We start from the raw sequence: 20,316 nt of genomic DNA, 5'->3' as shown, positions 1-20,316 counted from the left end.
TTGTATTATCTATTCAAAACACTATTTTTAAAGTGAATATTTAAATGCTGAGTTCTAATACCATTTATGGGTATTACCATAATTGCAAACTGATGTTAACTCATAGGTTAAACTCTGAAATGTTTCATAAATAAGTCACCAGATCATCTCGTACCCAAATTCTAGCTCATTTGTTGCTAGGAATCTCAGAATGCATGATCCCCTTCTAGAAATCGTGTTCTCGATGGGTTTCCTGGCTCTCCTGAGGTTCAAAGAATTGAAAATGTGGCTGAACTCCAGGCCTGGCAACCTGAGTCACCATCTCCAACACTGAGGGGGAAACGACCCCTGGAGCCAGTTCACTTCTGCTGCAGCCTTACCATCAGGACGCCTCCCTCTCCCCCTCCCCTAACCAGAAGGCAAGGGGATTGGCCTAGTCTTGGATATCAGCTGGCTAGGAGCTGTGTGTGTGTGTGTGTGTGTGTGTGTGTGTGTGTGGCAGGGGGAAGGGGGGGGACGGTCAGTAACCATCCTGCTCAAATCCCAGTGCCACATAACAGCTTAATATAATTTTGGACTCCATACTGAGCCTCTCTGAGACTCAGTTTCCTTTTTTTAAGTATGTATAATAATAGTATCTTCCTCATAGGGTTAAATGATGAATCCATGTAAAGTATTTAAAACATGCCTTGTGCCTTGGCTGATGTGCTCAGTGGTTAGAGTGTCGGCCCGGAAGGTTGCAGGTTGAATTCCCAGTCTAGGGCACATACCTGCGTTGCAGGTTCCATCCCCAGCCTGGGCCAGGGCATGAGTGGAAGGCAACCAATTGATGTGTCTCTCTCACATCAATGTTTCTCTCTCTCCCCGTCCCTCCCTCCCTCCCTCCCTCCCTCCCTCCCTCCCTTTACCCTCTCTAAAAAAATCAATGGAAAAAAATACCCTCTGGTGAGGATTAACAAAAACAAACAAAAACCAAAACAGTGCCTTGCAACAGTTAATGTGCAGTAATTTTTCGTGGGTTTTTGTTGTTGTTGGCTATTTTTCTTTTTCTTTTCTTTTTTAATGTAAATGGATAAGATATTACAGTCTAGAAGTTATCTTTGTACCCCTTCTTCATCCTGTTCTCCTCCCTCTATTCTCAGAGGTAACCACTATTCTGCAGTATGTGTGTCCTCAATAAATGTAAGCCACACTTTCCATAGGTTATGATTACAGGAAGACAACACATTCACAGGTGTTCTACCCCTGCCCACTCTCTCTCCTCCATCAGGTGGTGAGCTATGCCCCATTCACGCTCTTTCCGTCACTGGTCCCCAGTGCTCTGCTGGAGCAGGCCTATGCTGTGCAGATGGACTTCAACCTGCTGGTGGATGCCGTCAGCCAGAACGCTGCCTTTCTGGAGCAAACTCTTTCTAGGTACTAGGTGGTGGGACACTGGGGGGCCGGGAATTGCTAGAAGGGACTGGAAGACTGGAAAGCCATGAGGTGTTGCTCTGGCATCTGACTTGGTAGAGTGGGATACAAGCACACCCCCAGGAGAAACAGAATGTAGTAGAAGTCAGGAGATCTGGCTTCTAATCCTGGCTCTACCATTTATTTAAAAACATGGCCTCAAACAAGTCCCTTTCTTTTTCTGGGCCTCAGTTTCTTCATCTGTAGAATGGGGAGGCTGGTCCTTTTCAACCCTGACATTCTGTGATTCTCTGATCTGTGACCACCTTCTTTGAAGAGACTGAAATTTCCATTTGGAATTAGAGATCAGCTTGGTTTTAGAGAAAGCAGAGGGCAAGTGAGGTTACTGAGTTTAAAGTCAAATCTACTTCTTCTCCTGAGTGACCCTTATTGCTTCAGGGCCTCTCTGGGTGGGATGAGGCACAGACTGAGCAACGAAAATACAGAACACGTGAAATGACTTACTCCATCCACCCCTTTCTATCTCTTTTCTTTTGATTTAGTTTTCCTTCAGGTCCTTGGGCAAGGGAAATTACTTTAGAATTACATTCTTTATTTTAGAATTAAATATATATATAAATGTGTGTGTGGAGGGAGGGAGGGAGGGAGGGAGGGAGGGAGGGAGAGAGAGACTAGACATATGTAATTGCATGTCTGATTAATTTTTCAAAAGAAAACAGTTATTTTGTTAGAGATGAAATATTTTAAAAATGTGTACATTGGTGTGAGGGTGAATATGACAAAGGGTCATAATGGTAAGAAGCTTGGAAACTAAAACACAATGGAGCTAAAAACACAATGAATCATGAATGTGTAAACCCTACCACCTCTGATTCTGGACTGGGGGAAATGTGACCAGTCTGATTGATGACCTTTACCCTGAAGATGCTATTATGTGGGAGACCTTCTCTGCAGCCTGTCTCTGAAGTCCCTGTTCCCTTCTGCTCTGAAATACATACAACCCCCTAGCTTGTAATGGAGAAGAGCCCCAGGGACATGTGAGCTAGCTCCCTAGGGTCTAGGTTTGAGGGAAGCATCTCTTTGGAAGAGGGAAAATGTGTCTCAACTTTCCAGGAGACTGAAGCCCAGCTGGGGACTCTACTCCTCACCAGGGGCTGGGAAACCCTGTGAGAGAGCTGGCTGTGGAGCAGAGGAACTTCATGGCAGGCCTGAGCCTCTGGGCTCAGCGGGTCGCTGTAACAAGGTGAGCCTGCGAGTCAGGGTTGAGCAGGCATGCAGAGACCACCCTGAATCTTGAGGGACAACAGGTGTGGCATTGGTTACCTGTGGATGCCTCTCCCTGAGGCTCCAGAAAACCATATGGATGGGCTCCCACCATGTGTCACAATAGCACACTGGGCCATGATGATGAGCCAGCAGACACGGTCTCTACCCTTATGTGGTTTATAGGCAAATAGGAGAGACAACGCTAATCATCACACAAATAAAGTGGAAAATTGCAGCTGCAATCAGTGCTATAAAGGAGAGGCCCATAGTACTATGAAAGCACACAGCAGGGGGAGCTGACCCAGACAGGGAAGGCTTGAGGAAATCACAGCACATGAGGACAGGTCGAAGAGAAAAACAGGATACTTGGCTTGCGTCAGAAAACTCCTATTGGGGCACAGGGCATAACGGCTGTCTTCCAATCTCTGAGGACAGCATGGAAGAGGAAGAGAAGACTTGTCTGGGAGGTCCCAAAGTGTAGGGGAAACTACAGAGAGTGAATGTGAAGTCAGTCAGAAAGCTTATAGTCATCAGAGCTACTTAACTACCGAATGGTTATATCACATGCCATTTTCTGGTTCTTGGGACCAGATACTGTGTTCAGTTCTGTACATGTAATATCTTCTCTACTCTTCACCACAACTCTGTGACGTAAATATAATTGTTTTCCTCCTCATTTTACAGTTAAGCAAACAGTCACAGAGAGGTAAAATGATTCTCTAAGGTTGCCTACTAGTAAGTGGTAGAGCTGGATTTGAACCCAGGTCATCTGGCTCTAGAGCTGGGTTCTAAACCACTATTTTCTGGCGGGTGTTCAGGTTTGGGCCAATACAACCCAGAGAGAATTCAAGAATCAATGGACGGGGTGGAACTCCTTGACCTTTAAGATGCCATGTAAGCTAGAAAATATTCTGTTTCCTCCTCCAGCACCATCAAAAGGGACACCTTTACTGCTCGTCTCTTTGATATCTACAAGCAAGTCCTGAAAGAGGGCATTGCCCAGGTAAACATTCTCTACTCCACCCGTCTGGGACCTGACGCTCCCTTTTTTTTTTAACCAAAGAAATTATGCCAGGCCCTAAACTCATGGAAATCTGCCTCTCATTGTCTCCACTGGATTTGTACATCACTGGCCAATCCTGGGATGACCAAAACAACGATTCTGCTGTGTCTGGGAGTGTTAGCCAGTGCCTCTAATCTCTATGTAGTGTTCGTGGTGCCTGTCTGCTCTGTGGCTAGGCCCTCAGAGTCAGCCCCTGGGCAGATGTCCTCAGCCTTCAGTTTTCCCCACAGACTGTGTTCCTGGGCCTGAATCGCTCAGACTACATGTTCCAGCGCAACGCAGATGGCTCCCCAGCCCTGAAACAGATTGAAATCAACACCGTCTCTGCCAGTTTTGGGGGCCTGGCCTCCCGGACCCCAGCTGTGCACCGGTGGGTCCCTTGGGCAGCCCTGGGCACACCAGTAGGTGACAGCCTGATGAACCAACAGTCACAGGCAGGGACGGGGATTTCCAATTCTCCACCTCTGACTATGCCTTCCTGGGCCCTGGGTCATGTGTCATCCCTCCCCACAAGCAGTTTCACTTGTAATTAGGTCTTGGTATTTCAGGTAAAGAAGGGACCTCACAGTTCATCTAGTCCTACCCCCTTATTATACAAGTTAGTATTCCAGGCAGAGGGAACAGTACCTGCCTGTTCCAAGGCAGAGAGAGACACAGGTTTCCCATCTGAGGGCTGGCATCTAATTCTAGCCAGCCGTGATGCTCCAGGTTGCTGTACTTCCAGAGGGTCTACAGCAGGGTTCCAGACAGTACCTGGGGCTCAGGGAAAGGGGTTCCAGCTCATTGGGAGCTCACAGGGTCTCGGGGCTTCTCTGTGCATATATACCAGGAGCTAGGGTAAAGGTAGCCCGCATGTTCTAGCCTAAGGTGGATCCTACAGGAATATGATGGAAAGGTGTTTTTTAATGCTCAGCTGATTCTCAAAGTGATGTTCCTATAAGTGTCTGAATCTCAGGCATAGGCGTCTTTCAGGTCCATTCAATTACTGAACAGACATCTCTCCTCCAACAGACACGTTCTCAATGTCCTGGGTAAGACCAAAGAAGCTGCCAGGATCCTCTCCAATAATCCCAGCAAGGGACTGGCCCTGGGGATCGCCAAAGCCTGGGAGCTCTACGGCTCAGCCAAGTAAGGGGGAGGAAAAGTGGCAGAAGAATCCTGCTTTAGATTCAGCATGTTTGGGTACAGCAACCTCTTTGCCTGACATCATTAGGGAATGAGCGAATTGTTCTAGGAATAGAAAAGCTTAACACTTTAAGAGCCCAAATAATTTTGGGCTTTCTTCCCAAATAAGAGATGCTAACTATAATTTAACCTTTCCATGTAGGCTCGAGGTCATCGTTATGATGGTCAGTGAGGTGCTGCCTGGAGTTATAAAGGCTGCGAGGCTGTTTGCCTGCACTAACGGCCCCAACTCTGAGGCTCTAAGCTCTCATTCTTTTCCTTCATAGTTTTGTTGCCAGCGTGCTTGAATTTGGAATCCTCTACTCCCGTGCCTATACCTCCTTTTTTATTTGCTGTGGCTTGGGAAAGCAAATGTCTATTGAGTGTGAGAACCTCTTTGATGAATGAATGCATAAGCTTTGATTTAGGGATTTTATAGTGTACTTTAATTTCTTAGAAGCAGTTTTTGCTTCCTTCCTATTTCTCAACCATGTTCTAAGTGTGTGAAGATGCTAGGTAAGTGACTCCCTGATAAGTGAGGGGCCACTGTACTAACAGTTATTGCAATATTAATAAAGCATTAGTAGTTGATCCTGAGTGAGCTCTCACTGGTGCCATACTTTGTGCTAAGCACTTTGCATACAAGATCTCACTGAATCCTCAAACACTCCAAGGTAGATACTCTTCCTCTCCCCGGTTTTGCAGATGAAGAAAGTGAGGTTCAGAGAAATTAACTGTTCAAAGTCAAAGTGTGAGTTGGTAGCAGAGCCCAGAGTCCACCTTCCTCCAGAACTGACATTCGTGAGCACTTTATTGCCTCCCAGAGAGCCTCTCTGGGTTTGCTAAACCTCACTAAGACCCAAGAAACCTCAAACTGAGTTTTTGTTTTGTTTTGTTTTTATTGATTTCAGAGAGGAAGGGAGAGGGAGAGAAAGAAACATTGAGAGAAAATTATTGATCGGCTGCCTCCTGCACACCCCCTTCTGGGGACAGAGCCTTCGATCTGGGCCTGTGCCCTTGATCAGAATTGAACCCGGGACCCTTCACTCTGCAGGCCGACGCTCTATCCACTGAGAAAAACTGGCTAGGGCGACTCTGAACATTTAGAAGTCGTCAGATGAATATTTTGTCAGGTAGAACTCTAGGCTAGGTTGTATTTTTTATTGTTGTTAATCCTCACCCGAGGATATTTTTTCCATTGATTTTTAGAGAAAATGGAAGGGAGGGGGAGAGACCGAGCGAGAGAAACATTGATGTGAGAGAGACACATCGATTGGTTGCCTCCTACAAATGCCCCAACCTGGGTGGAGCTCAGCCTGCAACTGAGGTACGTGCCCTTGACCAGAATCAAACTCACAACCCTTCAATCCACAGACTGATGCTCTAACCACTGATAAAAACCAGTTAGGGCAATGGCTAGGTTGTATTTTAAGAGAGTGAAGCCAGGAGATGGATCAGCTGGGGAACTGCTGATGGACCACTGGTGCAGAGAGGTTCTCCAGCCCAGCTGTAAGTAACATGTAGAGAGAAGTCTTGTGCACCCAAAATTAGGGGCTGGTGGGTAGGAGGTATGGAGTATCAGAGCCAGGACTGGTTTCCCTCATTTTGAGAGTCAAATAGGTATTTCTGCTGATCCAGCAATGACCTTTGCTAAGTCTGTTCTTTTCTGTAAGCATCAGTTTCATTTGTAAAATGAGGGTAATGATAATACCTAAAAGAGTGGTAGAGAGAATTAAATGAAATCATGGATTTGAAAAATTATTTTAAAAGCTCAAGGATCATTATGTAATACTTTTAATATTAATAATAATAACTACCTTTTAAGAAGTATTAGTTTTATTCTACAGAAGAGCAAACTGAGGGCTTTGAAGAACTTGCCCAGAATCACACAGCTAATCTATACTAATAAAAGGGTAATATGCTAATTAGACTGGACATCTTCCGGACAGTCTTCTGGACGTCCTTCTGGATAAAGCCATGGTGGCGGGGCCAAGGCAGAGGCAGTTAGGGACGATCAGGCCGGTAGGGGAGGGCAGTTAGGGGAGACGAGGCTGGCAGGGGAGGGCAGTTAGGGGCAATCAGGCAGGCAGACAGAATTTAGGGGCGATCAGGCACACAGGCAGAGGCAATTAGGGGTTATCAGGCAGGCAGGGGAACAGTTAGGGGCATCAGGCAGGCAGGCAAAGTGGTTAGGTGTGATCAGGCAGGCAGGCAGGTGAGCGGTTAGGAGCCAGTGGTCCCAGATTGCGAGAGGGATGTCCAACTGCTGGTTTAGGTCCAAACTGGCAGTCGGACATTCCCCAAGGGGTCCCGGATTAAAGAGGGTGTAGGCCGGGTTGAGGGACTCCCCCCCAGCCCCCCCCCCCCCCCGCACAAATTTTGTGCACCGGGCCTCTAGTCTATATATATAAAAGCCTAAGCGACCATTAAGACCAAACAACTGGCCAGTAGCTATGACATGCACTGACCACCAGGGGGCAGACACTCAACGCAGGAGCTGCCCCCTGGTGGTCAGTGTGCTCCCACAGCCAACCTCCTGCAGTCCCTCCCCCCAGCCGGCCTGCCCCGATCAGGCCAGGCTAAGGGACCCCACCTATGCATGAATTCATGCATTGGGCCTCTACTAAGTTTAGAATTCATGTCTATCTGCCTCTAAAGCCTGTGTTCTCTCTACTACATTGTTCTGCCTCCAAGAGGAGTGGTGCCATAGTATCGATTGAAAAACTGAGGCTCCAGCATTTGTACAGCAGGTGAATTTTCATTAATTATCTCATACTTGTAAGAATTTTTTTAAAGGAAACATGGAAAATTATAATTTCAGTTTAGACATTTAGCTCTTTCAAAATATAGTATCTGTGATTGGAATGAGCAAAGATAAGAAAGGAGATTCTTGTATAAAAGGTTGGGAACTATGATCTATTTAACATCCTTATTTTATAGATGGGGAAGTCAGGGCTTAAGGAAAGAAACCGATTTGCCCAAGGACAAGTGATAGCGAGGTCACTGACAGAGCGAGGCCTGGGATTCAGGAGTCTTCACTCCCAGCCAGCACGTTACTGCCACTTCACTTTCCTTAGTTGAAAACTTTTCTAGTCCTCCTGGTGGACTGCTCAGACTGAAGGGAGGAGGAGGAGAATATGTTTTCTGAGTCTGGCTCTGATTATTTAGCAGGGAGCAGGCTGACTTCATTAACCAAGGCATATAGTTAACCTCAGCTTCCAGCCTCCCTCCTCTGCCTCTTAGAGGTGGCCGAGGTACCACCTTTGCACCCGGGAGCAGATCAAGCTGCAAAGTGGAAAGCAAGCCATTGTCCCTCAGGACTCTCTCAGAGAAATACGGCTGTGGGAGCACCATTTGTAGCTTGTCTCACAGATACCCAACTCAAAGCCAAGACTCAGCTTAATGTCATATCTTAACTCAAGAGATTTCAGGCAGGCCAGGAGAGGCTGCATACTAGGACCTGTATTTAGGCTAAATGGAAAAGAGGCAGGCAGAGTGTAGTTCAAAAGGTTCTGCTCAGTAGGAAGATGTAGAGACAGACAAGAAGCCAAGTACAGGAGGTCAGGAATCCACACTTAGAATCCTGAGCCAAAGTCTGGCCATCCAATAGTCTCAGCAAGAAACCAGGGGCACAGAGCAGAACAGCTACAGCAAAATCGGAGTTGGGTGCTGCTGAGCATTGGCCTTAAGGGAGTCTTGGGGGGGCTGGATCTGCCTTTGACAACTGAAAACAGATCGGTTGGTAGCCAAACAGGCAGTTGTCTGGCATTAGCTTTTCCCTGAGTCCTTGAGCTCCTTTTTCTTTAAGAAACATGTGAATACGCAGGGAGTAAAAGACCAGGAGATTCCATTAATACTGTGGAATCAAAGTGGCCCTGGCCAGTGTTCTCAGTGGTTAGAGCACACACCAAAGGGTTGCAGGTTCAATTCCTTGTCGTGGGTGCATATCTGGGTTGCAGGTTCGATCCCCAGCCCCAGTAGGGGCACATGTGGGAGGCAATCAATTGATGTGTCTCTCTCACATTTCTCTCTCTCTCTCTCTCTCTCTCTCTCTCTCTCTCTCTCTCTCTCTCTCTTTCTCTCTCTCTCTTCCCTTCCTATCCCTCCTTTCCTCTCTAAAAAATCAATGGAAAAAAATATCCTTGGGTACATCACAGAAATGTTGGGAGGCCCCAGGAGATAATCCCTTAGTTATAGTTGGTGCTATAGGGTTCCTATAGGATTCCATTAGCTATTCTAATGTTTCATGTAAGAATCACAAACTCTTTTATTATATCTTTGCAATCTGGTAATAGGGTTATTAGCCCCAACCCCCAGCATTGTTCTGTATAAAATATTCTTTAGTACTCTTACCTGTTTATTGTTCAGAAAGATTTTAGAATTATGTAAAGTTTTTTGTTGTTTGTTTGTTTGTTTTTTAAATATATATATATATGTATTAATTTCAGGAAGGAAGGGAGTGGGAGAGAGAAACATCAATGATGAGAGAGAATCATTGATCAGCTGCCTCCTGCATGCCCCCGACTGGGGATCGAGCCCAAAACCTGGGCATGTACCCTTGACCGGAATTGAACCCGGGACCCTTCAGTCCGCAGAACAACGTTCTGTCCACTGAGCCAAATCGGCTAGGGCTTATGTAAAATTTTAAGAAAAAGTCCTCTTGGGGTTTTGAGGTGTTTTAAATTTGCACAAAAATTGCAGATCGATCGCCGAAACTGGTTTGGCTCAGTGGATAGAGCGTCAGCCTGCAGACTCAAGGGTCCCAGGTTCGATTCTGGTCAAGGGCATGTACCTGGGTTGCGGGCACATTCCCAGTGGGAGATGTGCAGGAGGCAGCTGATCGATGTTTCTCTCTCATTGATGTTTCTAACTATCTCTCTCCCTTCCTCTCTGTAAAAAAATCAATAAAATATATATTTTTAAAAAATTGCAGATCGTTGCAATATTTCACCTGCCTATTAGAGAAGGGGCATAGACATCTTTATTTTTTCAAGTTTCCTATTTTCAGGAAATAATACGTTGTAGCCTCGGGTATCTATGCCTGAGGCAGTCCTGAGAGACTATCTGGTTCAGGGAAGCTGTGCTGTCATTCTCGTTCCTGAAGGGGGTGGTGTGGATGGGCCACCTGTACTCTTCCTGCAGAGCGCTGGTGCTACTGATTGCTCAGGAGAAGGAAAGGAATGTATTTGACCAGCGTGCCATAGAGAATGAGCTACTGGCCAGGTAAGGAAAGGTGGGGAAGACCTCCAGATATAGCCCCAGGATTGGGGCGAGCACACAGACCAGAGCGTCCACTCCCCATGACCCTTGCCCATCTTTCCCAGGAACATCCGTGTCATCCGGCGAAGGTTTGAAGATGTCTCTGAAAAGGGATCTTTGGACCAAGATCGAAAGCTGTTTTTGTAAGTGTTCAGGGTGCATTCCCCAAGGATTCAATAGAGGACTGGTTATGGGAACTCGTCCTTTCACCCACTTCCCCCAAATGATCCTTTCTTCTGGGAGAAATGATAGCTTGCTTCCTTCTTTCTAAATTTTAGTGGTGAACTCTGAAACATCCCATCATTCCAGGAAATTTTGGAGAAGGCTAGCCAAGTTCTGCTTCTAAAGGGCTATATCAGCACTGTTGACATTCTAGATAAGGGCCTTCTTAAAATAACCTTGGTTTTCATATACCCTTAGGCTCCCAAATTTTTCATTTTTTTCGTTTAATTTTTTTTTTAATTGATTTCAGAGAGGAAGGGAGAGGGAGAGATAGAAATATCAATAATGAGAGCGAATCATTGAGTGGCTGCCTCCTGCATGCCCCCTACTGGGGATTGAGCCTGCAACCCCGGGCATGTGCACTTGACCTGAATCAAGCCTGAGACCCTTCAATCCACAGGCTGATGCTCTATCCACTGAGCCAAACCGACTAGGGCACCCCAAAATTTTCTTGTCCCTCTTGGTGGCTAGTTAAGTCAGGCCTCAGCAGTTGGGCTGGGCAGTCAGGGAGGAAGATGAGTAGCTGTCTTATTCTGTGATTGATCTGGGACCTGCTCTTAGCTCAGGAAGACCTCAAGGGGCTGGGTCTGTGCTCTAAGCCACCACCCGATGACTTTAGTACTTTTTTGTATAGTACTGCTTACAGCACACATATTTAGATCTGGAACTTTATAATTCTTAAAATTAAGAACCTCCATGGAATTTCACAATACCATTTACTACTTTCAAAATGTACTTTTATCATAACAAAATAAAGTCATTAATTTACTTTCCAGATAACCCAGAAAGTTTTTTTAAAATTTTATTGATTGATTTTTAGACAGAGGGGAAGAGATAACAAATAGTCGTTCCATTTATTTATGCATTCATTGGTTGACTCTTGTATGTGTCCTAACTGGGGATCAAACCAGCAACCTTGGTGTATTGCAAAGCTGCTCCAAACAACTGAGCTACCCGGCCAGGGCATAACCAGAAAATACTAAATAAACCAAAGAAAGGGGGGAAAGTTCAAAAGACAGCCTGTGTCTTAACTAGACTCATAATTTTGCATCTCCCTACCATCACTCCCACTATTTTAAAAAAATCTCAGCCGGTATTCAACTTGTTTACACAGTAAACACAAGTGCATTACTGCTGCTCAGTAATTTTAAGCCCAATTTTTTTAAAATTTACCTAATTTGATTCTAGTTTCCCTCTGGCCTTCCTAGAATGATTCTAGATATGGAATATCCTAAAGCATTCTTTTCTGGACACCTCCATGTTTTTGTTGTTGTTGTTTTTAACACCTCCGTGTTTTTAGTAGAAGCAGTGGTGGTGTGGTATCTACTCTCACTAGTTCCAATGAACCCCTGTCTAGGCTGCCCCTGTGGACTTTCAAAGTAGCCAAACTCATTTTGATGTGCCCTGAAATAGATCGAACTACTGAAAACTTCAGTTATAATTTAACACAACAGCTTTCTCCATCCTGTGTTCTAGGGATGGCCAGGAAATTGCTGTGGTTTACTTCCGGGATGGCTACATGCCGAGTCAGTACAATCAACAGGTTGGTATTTTCTGTTCAACTATTCTTGGCCTCTGGGGACCTACGATCACTCCTCAGACACCCAACTCAGGTGTCACGACAAACCGTGTTTTCCCTGAGCTTTGGATTCATTACTTCCTCAGGGAACTTGCTGCTGGAATCTCCAATCCTATACGCTTTTTGCTACCTCTCACTCTCTACAAACACTGAATTCTAGAATCTGAGTCCTCAGGAATCCACAGTGCTTTAGCCATTCACACTGTTTCTGGGGAAATGCTAGTAGTGTTTAACAATCATCTTTCTGAAGGGAAAGTAATTTGCAGCATTTGCTAATTTGTATTGTGTAAATTCTCCCCATCATGGCCAATTTCAAGCTACCCAATTTAACATCTCTAAACACAGAGTTAGGAAGAGATGGGTACAGTCAGCTCTTACAAGCTGATGCAAACCAGTTTTACCACACCACTGACCATTTCCTTCCTGTCAACTCTTACCACTCCCTTTTATGCATCAGAAAGTTTATATCACCTGCCCATTCTTGTTAATGACAGTAATGAGATCACCTTATCTTGTTATCCCTACCATGTAGTTTCAAAATTACTTTCCACATCCATTATTTTAGTGAATCCTTACAACCACCCTGTGAGGCATATAAGTATTCCCTTTATACAAAAGGAGAAACCAAGGTTTGGAGAGATGCAAGGCTTGCCAAAGGTCCCACCAGGAGTTCCCAGGCTTTGTGACTCTCAATCCAATGGCATTCCCAGTATATCATTCCCCTACCCCTAATCTACAGCATGGAAAGGCCAAAAAGCCTTGCTTTCAGTGGGGAGAAGGTAAAGGAAGCAATAAGTTAGGAAATACCATTAGGGTCATGAGCCTTTGGCTCTGCCTCTGTGTGCCCACGGGTAGGTTCCTGACCCTTTCTGGTCAGAAAGCTGAGGGAACTACACTAGAAAATTGAGAGAGCTCCTTCTATATCTATTGTTCTTTGAATATGGGATTCTCCCTAAGGCCCAGCTGTAAAGGGAGCAGCTCTACAGGAGGGCCTGTGGTTAGCAATGGTGGGAACTCACTGACTAGGGAAGAGAGAAGCTATCCATTTAGAAAATGGATCCATGTTCCAGGACAGGAGGTTTGGGGGAAAGAGCCAAATAAAACTTTAAAAAGAGAGAAGTGGAGTTAATAAGGAAGGAAATTAGTGCATAAGGAGGACATTTTTAAGGAACTGAGAAGTTCAGACCAGGTTTAGAACATGGAGATAAGTCTGCAAGGCTTAGGACTTGCTAGTGGACCATGGACAAGCCCCTGCTCATCTCTGAGTTTTGCTTTCCCTGCTTCTAATATAATGGTACTTATCTGGGTTTATTTCTGATGTTCTGGGCACCTGTAACTCTGCCTGGAATACCAGCCTAGTAGTTAGGTGCCTGGGGTTATTGGTGAAGATCATCCACTGCAGATGGATGATTATATCAAAGGAAGAACAGCATGGGCAAAGGTGGGGTTAGGATAGGGAGGCAGGGCATTATTTCTCAGACCTCAGCCTTGATCCTCCTGTGGGAAGTCTGATGTGGTCTGGGGTCAAGGACAGACTGCCCCCCCAGTGCTTGAGCATGGGACTAGAGTGGGCATGACCTTCTGCTGTTTCCCTGCCTCTCACACCCTAAAATCCTGGCACACTGGGCTTTTCATCTTGTGATTACCCACCTGTAGGCCTTTGCCCGTATTATTCTGTTAATTGGAGAACAGCAGGTCCTTGAATAATGTTGTTTCATTATAATGTTAATGAGGAGAAAAATTGATTCTGGCCGGGGGCCACTGTCTCTGTGGAGTTTGCATGTTCTCCCCATGTCTGCATGGTACTCCGGTTTCCTCCCACGTCCCAAAGATGTGCACATTAGGTGATCTGGCTTGTCTGAATTGTCCCAGTTTAGTGAGTGTGTGGGGGAGGGAGTGGGGGGTTGTATCATGTTCAGGCTTGGTTCCTGCCTGGCACCCTGAGCTGCTGGGATAGGCTCCTCTACCCGCAACCCTGGGTTGGACTAAGTGGGTTGGAAAGTCATTATTTTGTTTTTATTAATCTTTCTTGAATGTGTGTATATCTCACTTTGATTTCAGTTTTTAATAATAGAAATATTTGGGTCTTTATTTAGAAGTTTGGTGATATTTTTGTAACCAGAAATATGCCATAGGAACTTAACTCTTATTTATATCAATTAGCGTATGGTAAAATTGGTTTCACTTAGTTGCAGTTTCTAAGAATCTATGGACAGTGTTAAGTGAGGACTTACAGTACTTCTTCCCTATTATGTCTCACCTGTCTAACTCTACCTGTCACTCAGATTTCATCTTATTAAACAACAATAACAAATACTTATTGAGAACCTACAAAGTGCCAGGCAGGAAACTGTGTTAGACACTGGGGATACGGCAGGAAACAAAGACAACAAGGGACCAGTCCTCATGGAGCTCACAATCTGGTCAGGCAGATGGACACCAGAAAGTAAACAAAAATAGAAAAAAATGCTTTTCTTTTAGTTGGGGGAAAACTCTTTGAATGAAACAGGGTGAAAAAAATAGAGAATATGGTGAAACCCACATTAAATAGGGTGATTTGCAAAGATGACTTTGAGGCCAGACTTAAGAATGAGAAGGATTCAATCATCCTTTGGAAAAGAATTCCAGGGAGAGAGCCCCTGGATGGTGTTGCTCGATGGTTAGAGCATTGGCCTCCACACTGAAGGGTCTCAGGTTTGACTCCTGGTCAAGGGCACGTACCTGGGTTGCTGGTTTGATCCCCGGCCCGTCAGGCATGTGCGAGAGGCAACCAATTGAACCGATCAATGTCTCTCTCTCACATTAATGTTTTCCATTTTCATCATAGTCATGTATCATTGAGCTAGACTGGGAGCTCCCTGAGGGCAAGAATTCTGCAGATTGGAAGGGGACACATCTGCCTCACAAGGATGTTGCAGTGACCCTGGGGATAATGAATGAGAATAGAAAGCACGATACCTGGCACTTAATGGACAGCTGATGTGAAATAAAGTAGAATTCCTCGTTTTCTCTTTGCAGAACTGGGAAGCACGCCTGCTGCTGGAGAGGTCATGTTCTGTCAAGTGCCCAGATATTGCCACCCAGCTGGCTGGAACTAAGAAGGTGCAGCAGGAACTGAGCAGAGTGGGCGTGCTGGAGGTGTTGCTCCCTGACCAGCCTGAGGCTGTGGCCCGCCTCCGTGCCACCTTTGCTGGCCTGTACTCACTGGATCTGGTGTGTAGGCAGCCCATTTCTCCCACCACAGGCCTCTTAGGTGGTAGGGACCCAGAGCCCAATGCGTTGGGGAGGCTGGAGCTGGCACTGGACTGGACTTGGGTCAGTGATGCTCTGTCCTGGGAAGAGGAGCTAGAATCCACTGTAAACTCTCTCAGCAAAGGTGGAGATGGGGATGGTAACCGGAGGAAAAGCTGAGGCAGACAGCAAGGGTTAGGGAATATCTGTACCCACTTTCCAGATCTTCTGCTGCAGACTCCTGAATTGTTGCCAGAGAAAACTTATTCTCTTGTACTTGCTGCTGCAGGAGTCTTTTTGAGGGGCCACATGCATCCGGTCTAAAGGGGCTTACCGTTCTCCCTGATGCTCTTCCTCTGATGCTGCTCTGCCCAACCAGCAGGACCTCACTCCTGCCTCTTTGGCCAAAGACTTCCAGTGACTGCTTTCTTACCTCCTACCAGGGTGAAGAAGGGGACCAGGCCATCGCTGAGGCCCTTGCTGCTCCTAACCGGTTTGTGTTAAAGCCCCAGAGAGAAGGTGGAGGTATGTGGATCCCCCTTTGCTGGGCTGCTCAGGGGGAGGGGGCTAGGAGACTGTCACCAGTGCTGGCCAGCACTTGCTATTAACACAGGCTCTCACCTTGGACAGTGTCCCAGGAGACTGTGACAAGTGCTTTGGAGCACAGGGGAATCTAATTAACCAGCACTTGAGGGTTTGGACAAGTTTAGTCTGAGGTGTCTGTGGGTGGATTGTGGGGAAGTGGGATGGGGATACATCAGGACTTTAGATGTCTTCCTGCCTAGTGTGAACTTCTTGAAGACAGGGATCATTTCTGCCTCACAGAACGAGAGGAAATGGTTTTTGATCTTAGTCTTAGGAGACAGGGAGGAGTTTTCCAGGTGGAAAATGGGGAAGAGCATACCATATAGAAAGAGCCACCTTAAGCAAAAGCACTGGTCCATGAAAGTGTTGAGAGATTAATGAGTTACGGTGAGGCTGGAGTACAGCATGGGAAGTAGGAGGCAGGATTTTGAGCTGGTAAAGGTAGTTTGGGACCTAATTATAAAGGGCATTTACTATATGCAGGAAATTGGACTTTTCCTAAGGGTAGTGGGATGTCGTTAGAGTTTTAAGACCAGAGAGGAGGCTGGCATAGGTGTCCAGAAGAACAATGTAGAGGCTTGGGCTAGCACTGTGACAGTGTGGGGTGCAGACTGAAGAGACATGTCTGAATGGGTGAGGTAATGGAGAGGAAGGAGTTAAATATGACTCAGGAATACCTTTTGCCTGATTGGGAGTAGGAAGGTCCAAGATGGGCAGGTTTAGGCAGAAGTAATGTATTCTGTTTGGATATGTTGAGTTTGTTTTCGGGACCCAATGGATATTCATGTGATGTCTAGAGCAGGGAGCTTAAGTTAAAGATTTGGAAGTTAACAAGTTGTAGAATATAGATGGAGTCTTGGAAGAGATCTTCCTAAAAAAAAAAAAAAAAAAAAATGTGTACATGGAGGAGAGAATGAGGATCGGGGACTAATTCCTTGGAAATCCCAACATTTAATGGAGGCAGGAGCCAGTCAGAGAGGCTGAAAAGTAAAAGCTATAGACAGGTAGGAGGAGAACCAGGGCAGGATGGTGTGAGGAAGGTGTGTTCACTTGTGTGAATCAAGACTCTTTTGTTAAGGTGACCTTTCCTCCTTGGGAGCCAGGCCTGCCCTGGCTTCAGTGAGCTGGTGTCAGGAACTGAGGCTGCCGATTGCTCAGATGGCCCCAGAAGTGGGGGAACGGGGTGGAAAAGGTGGACACAGGGTCCATGGTGACTGGCCAGTGGAATTGCAGGTAACAACCTATACGGAAAGGAGATGGTGCAGACCCTGGAGCGGCTGAAAGACAGCGAGGAGAGAGCCTCCTACATCCTCATGGAGAAGATTGAGCCTGAGCCTTTTGGGAATTGCCTACTACGGCCTGGGTGCCCTGTCCGAGTGGTCCAATGTATCTCAGAGCTGGGCATCTTCGGGGTCTATGTCAGGTGAGCCAATCCGGCGGGGCTCTTCCTTGCCAGAGGGGTGACCAAGAAAACCTGGAGGGAAGCACTGGACAGGTCACAGCTCTGCCTATCCTTAGCTACATTTCCTTATCTAACAAATAAAACCAAGGACCAAGACCTGCCCACCTAACAGGGCTATCAAATGAAGCCCAGATGAGAAGTGTTTTGCAACTATAAAGGAAATTTCAAGTAGTATCAGTATGGATGAGAAAACAACCCTGGACTAGAAGGAGACCCCAAGGAAGAAGAGAGTTTAGGTCTAGTTCCCAGTCTTCTGGGGTTTGGGGAAAGGTGGAATGGGCCAGCTAGAGGATACTCAGCGGCTTTGAAAATCTGAGTGGCCCCTAGATTTGGATTTGAGCACTAAAGAATCAAGAATAGAGGAAGACTTGGGTATTTATAAGGAACAGTTTCTGGTCCCTCTTACTGCTTCCTAGAAAATACTCCAAGGTCAGGGCAAGATAGGAATACCAGATCCTGCCATGCTCCCCACCAGAGCCTGCCCTCTCTATAATCATCCCCTCTCACCACTCACAGCATCTCTGCCTGCCACTCCCAAACCCTCTCCACCATCCCATACCCTCCCCATCACCATAGCCATCTTGAGAGGGAAGTAGGGAAGGGGATTTATAACTATAGAACATGAAATGTGAGCCTAGCATCATGTTATGTGCTTTTCCTGCTTTAAGCCTCATGACTGTCTTGCAAAGTGAGAGGTATTATCCCCACTTAAAATTGAAGAAATTGATATTTAGAAAGGCTGAGTAACTTGCTCAAAGACACAGAGCTAGTATTTTCCAAGCTAGGATGCAAACCTGTTTCTAAAATCCTAGCACTTTCTTGGGTATAGTCAGTGACTCATGTACTGCTCAGCTGGAACCAGGGAAGGTCATGGGTCTGAAGAGTGAATCTAGGTGACAGTTGTGTGTCTCCTGCTCCCATTTCTATAGGCAGGGAAAGACACTTGTGATGAACAAGCACGTGGGACATCTGCTTCGAACCAAAGCCACTGAACATGCAGATGGTGGTGTGGTAGCAGGAGTGGCAGTTCTGGACAACCCATACCCTGTGTGAGGGCACAGCCAGGCCTGCCCAGACTTCGCTCAAGAGACCTTTATCCCTCATACTTGTCATCCCTCTCCTAGTCCTCTTGACAGGTGCTTTTCTCCTCCTACCTTTGGAGGGCTAGTCTCTTCTAGAGAAGGGTGAATTCTGGGTTCGTCCCATTTGAAGACCAGGAAAGCTGTTTCCCTTAGGTGAGATCTAGAAGCCCCTAAATCCTCAGGGTATGGGTACAACTGAAAGGAAGCTGATCAGAGGTAAGAGTCCAATACCCTGCCACCTTCCTGTCAGCCCCTCAGCCTTTTCAGCAGGTCCCAGTGTCTGACTTGGGATAGAATTTAGGGGTAGGAGGAGGGGGATGGAAGGGCATAGCCTTTCCCTACCTCTGCCTTAAATAAAACTACATTTCTGATTCTGTGATTCCTTGGTTTGTGCAATTAGGGGAACGAAGAGCTTTAATCTGGGTCAGCCCACTTAAGGTGGATTAGAGCAGGGGAAGTGACTTGGCTCTAATCAGAGTCACCCTAGCTCAAGACCCTATGAATAGGGCCCTGAAGTTCCAATCCTTAGCCACTCACTAGTGCTCCCAAGGGGTCATAGGGAGAAGAGAGGGGCTCTAGCAGGAGCTGGAGGAAGGGCAACAATGATGGAACATCACAGTTATGAACTGGCTTCATTTGTTTTCCTGCTTAGCTCAGTAATTTGTCAAAGGGCCTATGAGTGTAGACCTACCTAGTTTGCCCAAACCAAAAGTTTTAGAAGGAGAATATTGGAGTATTCCTGGGAAAAGCCACTCCCCTTAATATCCTCATGCAGATCAGAGCAGCTAGCAAGTATCCAGCCTATAAGATACCTAAGAAAACAAGTCACCACCTTCTTGAGGTCACAGACTTTATTCCAACAACCACAGGGCTTGAGCAGAACCAAGGCAAGAAAAGAGTTTCATTTGAGAGTGTCTGTCATGGGCACAACTGTGTTCAGATGAGGGTGGGAACAGAGGGCAAGGAAGACAAGTTCCTCTGGCCCTAGGAATAAAACACATTTACTCTTGCAAAGAAGCAAATGATCTGAAAACCATCTGGAAACAGCCTGCTTGCACAGCCCCTGGAGCAAATGGGCAGGCAAGCACTGCCATCTGGCACAAAAGACCCAGAACAGAAGAAGCAAAGCGGTTTTAAAAGTAATAATTATTCCAGGTCTCATACACAGGTGTTTCTAAGGGTAAGTGCATGCCCAAGATAAGTACTGGTGCTTCCTGAGAGTTGACAGGATTACAGAGCTGCCTACCTGCTTCTTCAGTCGGCCCTCACTTGCTTTCCGAACACTCATTTTGGGTTAGGGACATGACCTTCACCCTGTTCTGGGCTCCAAGAGCTCTTTGAAAGCACTGCAGCCTGATACTGACCTGGGTCCTGTCCTATCTTCCTGATAGTCACAGAAAGTTGCCTCCACCCAGGGGTAAAGCTGGTCCTCCGTGTGGGTCAGCCCTGGCCCTTAGCACTCCTGGATAGGGGCAGGGAAGGTGGGCAAAACTTTGGAAAGGCAAGCAGGGGGGAGTCCGGGATAAAGAGCAGTCTTGTTCACTGGACAGTCAAGCAGCGGTGGCTGAAGAGCTGGCTAATGACAGATGGGTCAGCCACAGTAGATATGTCTCCCAGGTCATGGTCATTCTGAGCGATCTTCCGAAGCACCCGCCTCATGATTTTCCCTGGGGGACCACAGGCTTCTGGTTACCTGGTGACTACAATGACCCATTCCAACCCTGCCAAAGGCTTCCATCCACACATTCCACCACTAGTGGGCCTCAGTCAATCTCAATCCCAATCCAAGTCCCTCCAGCCTCTGAACATACCTGAGCGGGTTTTAGGCAAGCCAGGTGCATTCTGGATGTAATCCGGTGTGGCAATGGGGCCAATCTTTTCTCTAACTGTAACAACAAATCATTAGGCATTTCTTCAGTATCATTAGCCAGGCTCCCCAAAACCAAAGTAAAGATAGCTTTGTTCCTTGACTGGAATCGAACCTGCGACCCTTTAGTCCTCCGGCTGACAC

At 46.4% G+C, this 20,316-nt stretch overlaps 2 protein-coding genes across 5 annotated transcripts in view; one reads left to right on the top strand and one right to left on the bottom strand.

The window, feature by feature from the left end:
* Window positions 1–19,316, top strand: part of GSS (glutathione synthetase) — a 32,125-nt gene extending 12,809 nt beyond the window's left edge. For 2 of the 3 annotated variants that reach the window (XM_081097025.1, XM_081097023.1), the window contains exons 4-14: window positions 1,250–1,395; window positions 3,586–3,661; window positions 3,952–4,091; window positions 4,733–4,849; window positions 10,028–10,108; window positions 10,210–10,287; window positions 11,843–11,909; window positions 14,964–15,158; window positions 15,620–15,701; window positions 16,995–17,184; window positions 18,153–18,683. In XM_081097025.1, coding sequence (XP_080953151.1) covers window positions 1,250–1,395; window positions 3,586–3,661; window positions 3,952–4,091; window positions 4,733–4,849; window positions 10,028–10,108; window positions 10,210–10,287; window positions 11,843–11,909; window positions 14,964–15,158; window positions 15,620–15,701; window positions 16,995–17,184; window positions 18,153–18,276 — 1,296 coding nt within the window. In that variant the 3' untranslated portion in view covers window positions 18,277–18,683. Of the gene's footprint in view, window positions 1–1,249; window positions 1,396–3,585; window positions 3,662–3,951; window positions 4,092–4,732; window positions 4,850–10,027; window positions 10,109–10,209; window positions 10,288–11,842; window positions 11,910–14,963; window positions 15,159–15,619; window positions 15,702–16,994; window positions 17,185–18,152 lie in introns of all 3 variants that reach the window. The other variant, XM_081097024.1, reaches the window with a different exon arrangement.
* Window positions 19,317–19,434: 118 nt separating this feature from the next.
* Window positions 19,435–20,316, bottom strand: part of ACSS2 (acyl-CoA synthetase short chain family member 2) — a 67,408-nt gene continuing 66,526 nt past the window's right edge. For both annotated transcript variants that reach the window (XM_081097027.1, XM_081097026.1), the window contains 2 exons: window positions 20,117–20,191; window positions 19,435–19,972 (listed from right to left, as the gene is read on the bottom strand). In XM_081097027.1, coding sequence (XP_080953153.1) covers window positions 19,845–19,972; window positions 20,117–20,191 — 203 coding nt within the window. In that variant the 3' untranslated portion in view covers window positions 19,435–19,844. The remainder of the gene's footprint in view (window positions 19,973–20,116; window positions 20,192–20,316) is intronic.

Source organism: Myotis nattereri (assembly GCF_964212035.1).
Source record: "Myotis nattereri genome assembly, chromosome: 8".
NCBI lineage: Eukaryota > Metazoa > Chordata > Mammalia > Chiroptera > Vespertilionidae > Myotis > Myotis nattereri.
Note: the sequence above shows the minus strand (reverse complement) of the source record. Positions and strands in the feature narration are given on the sequence as shown.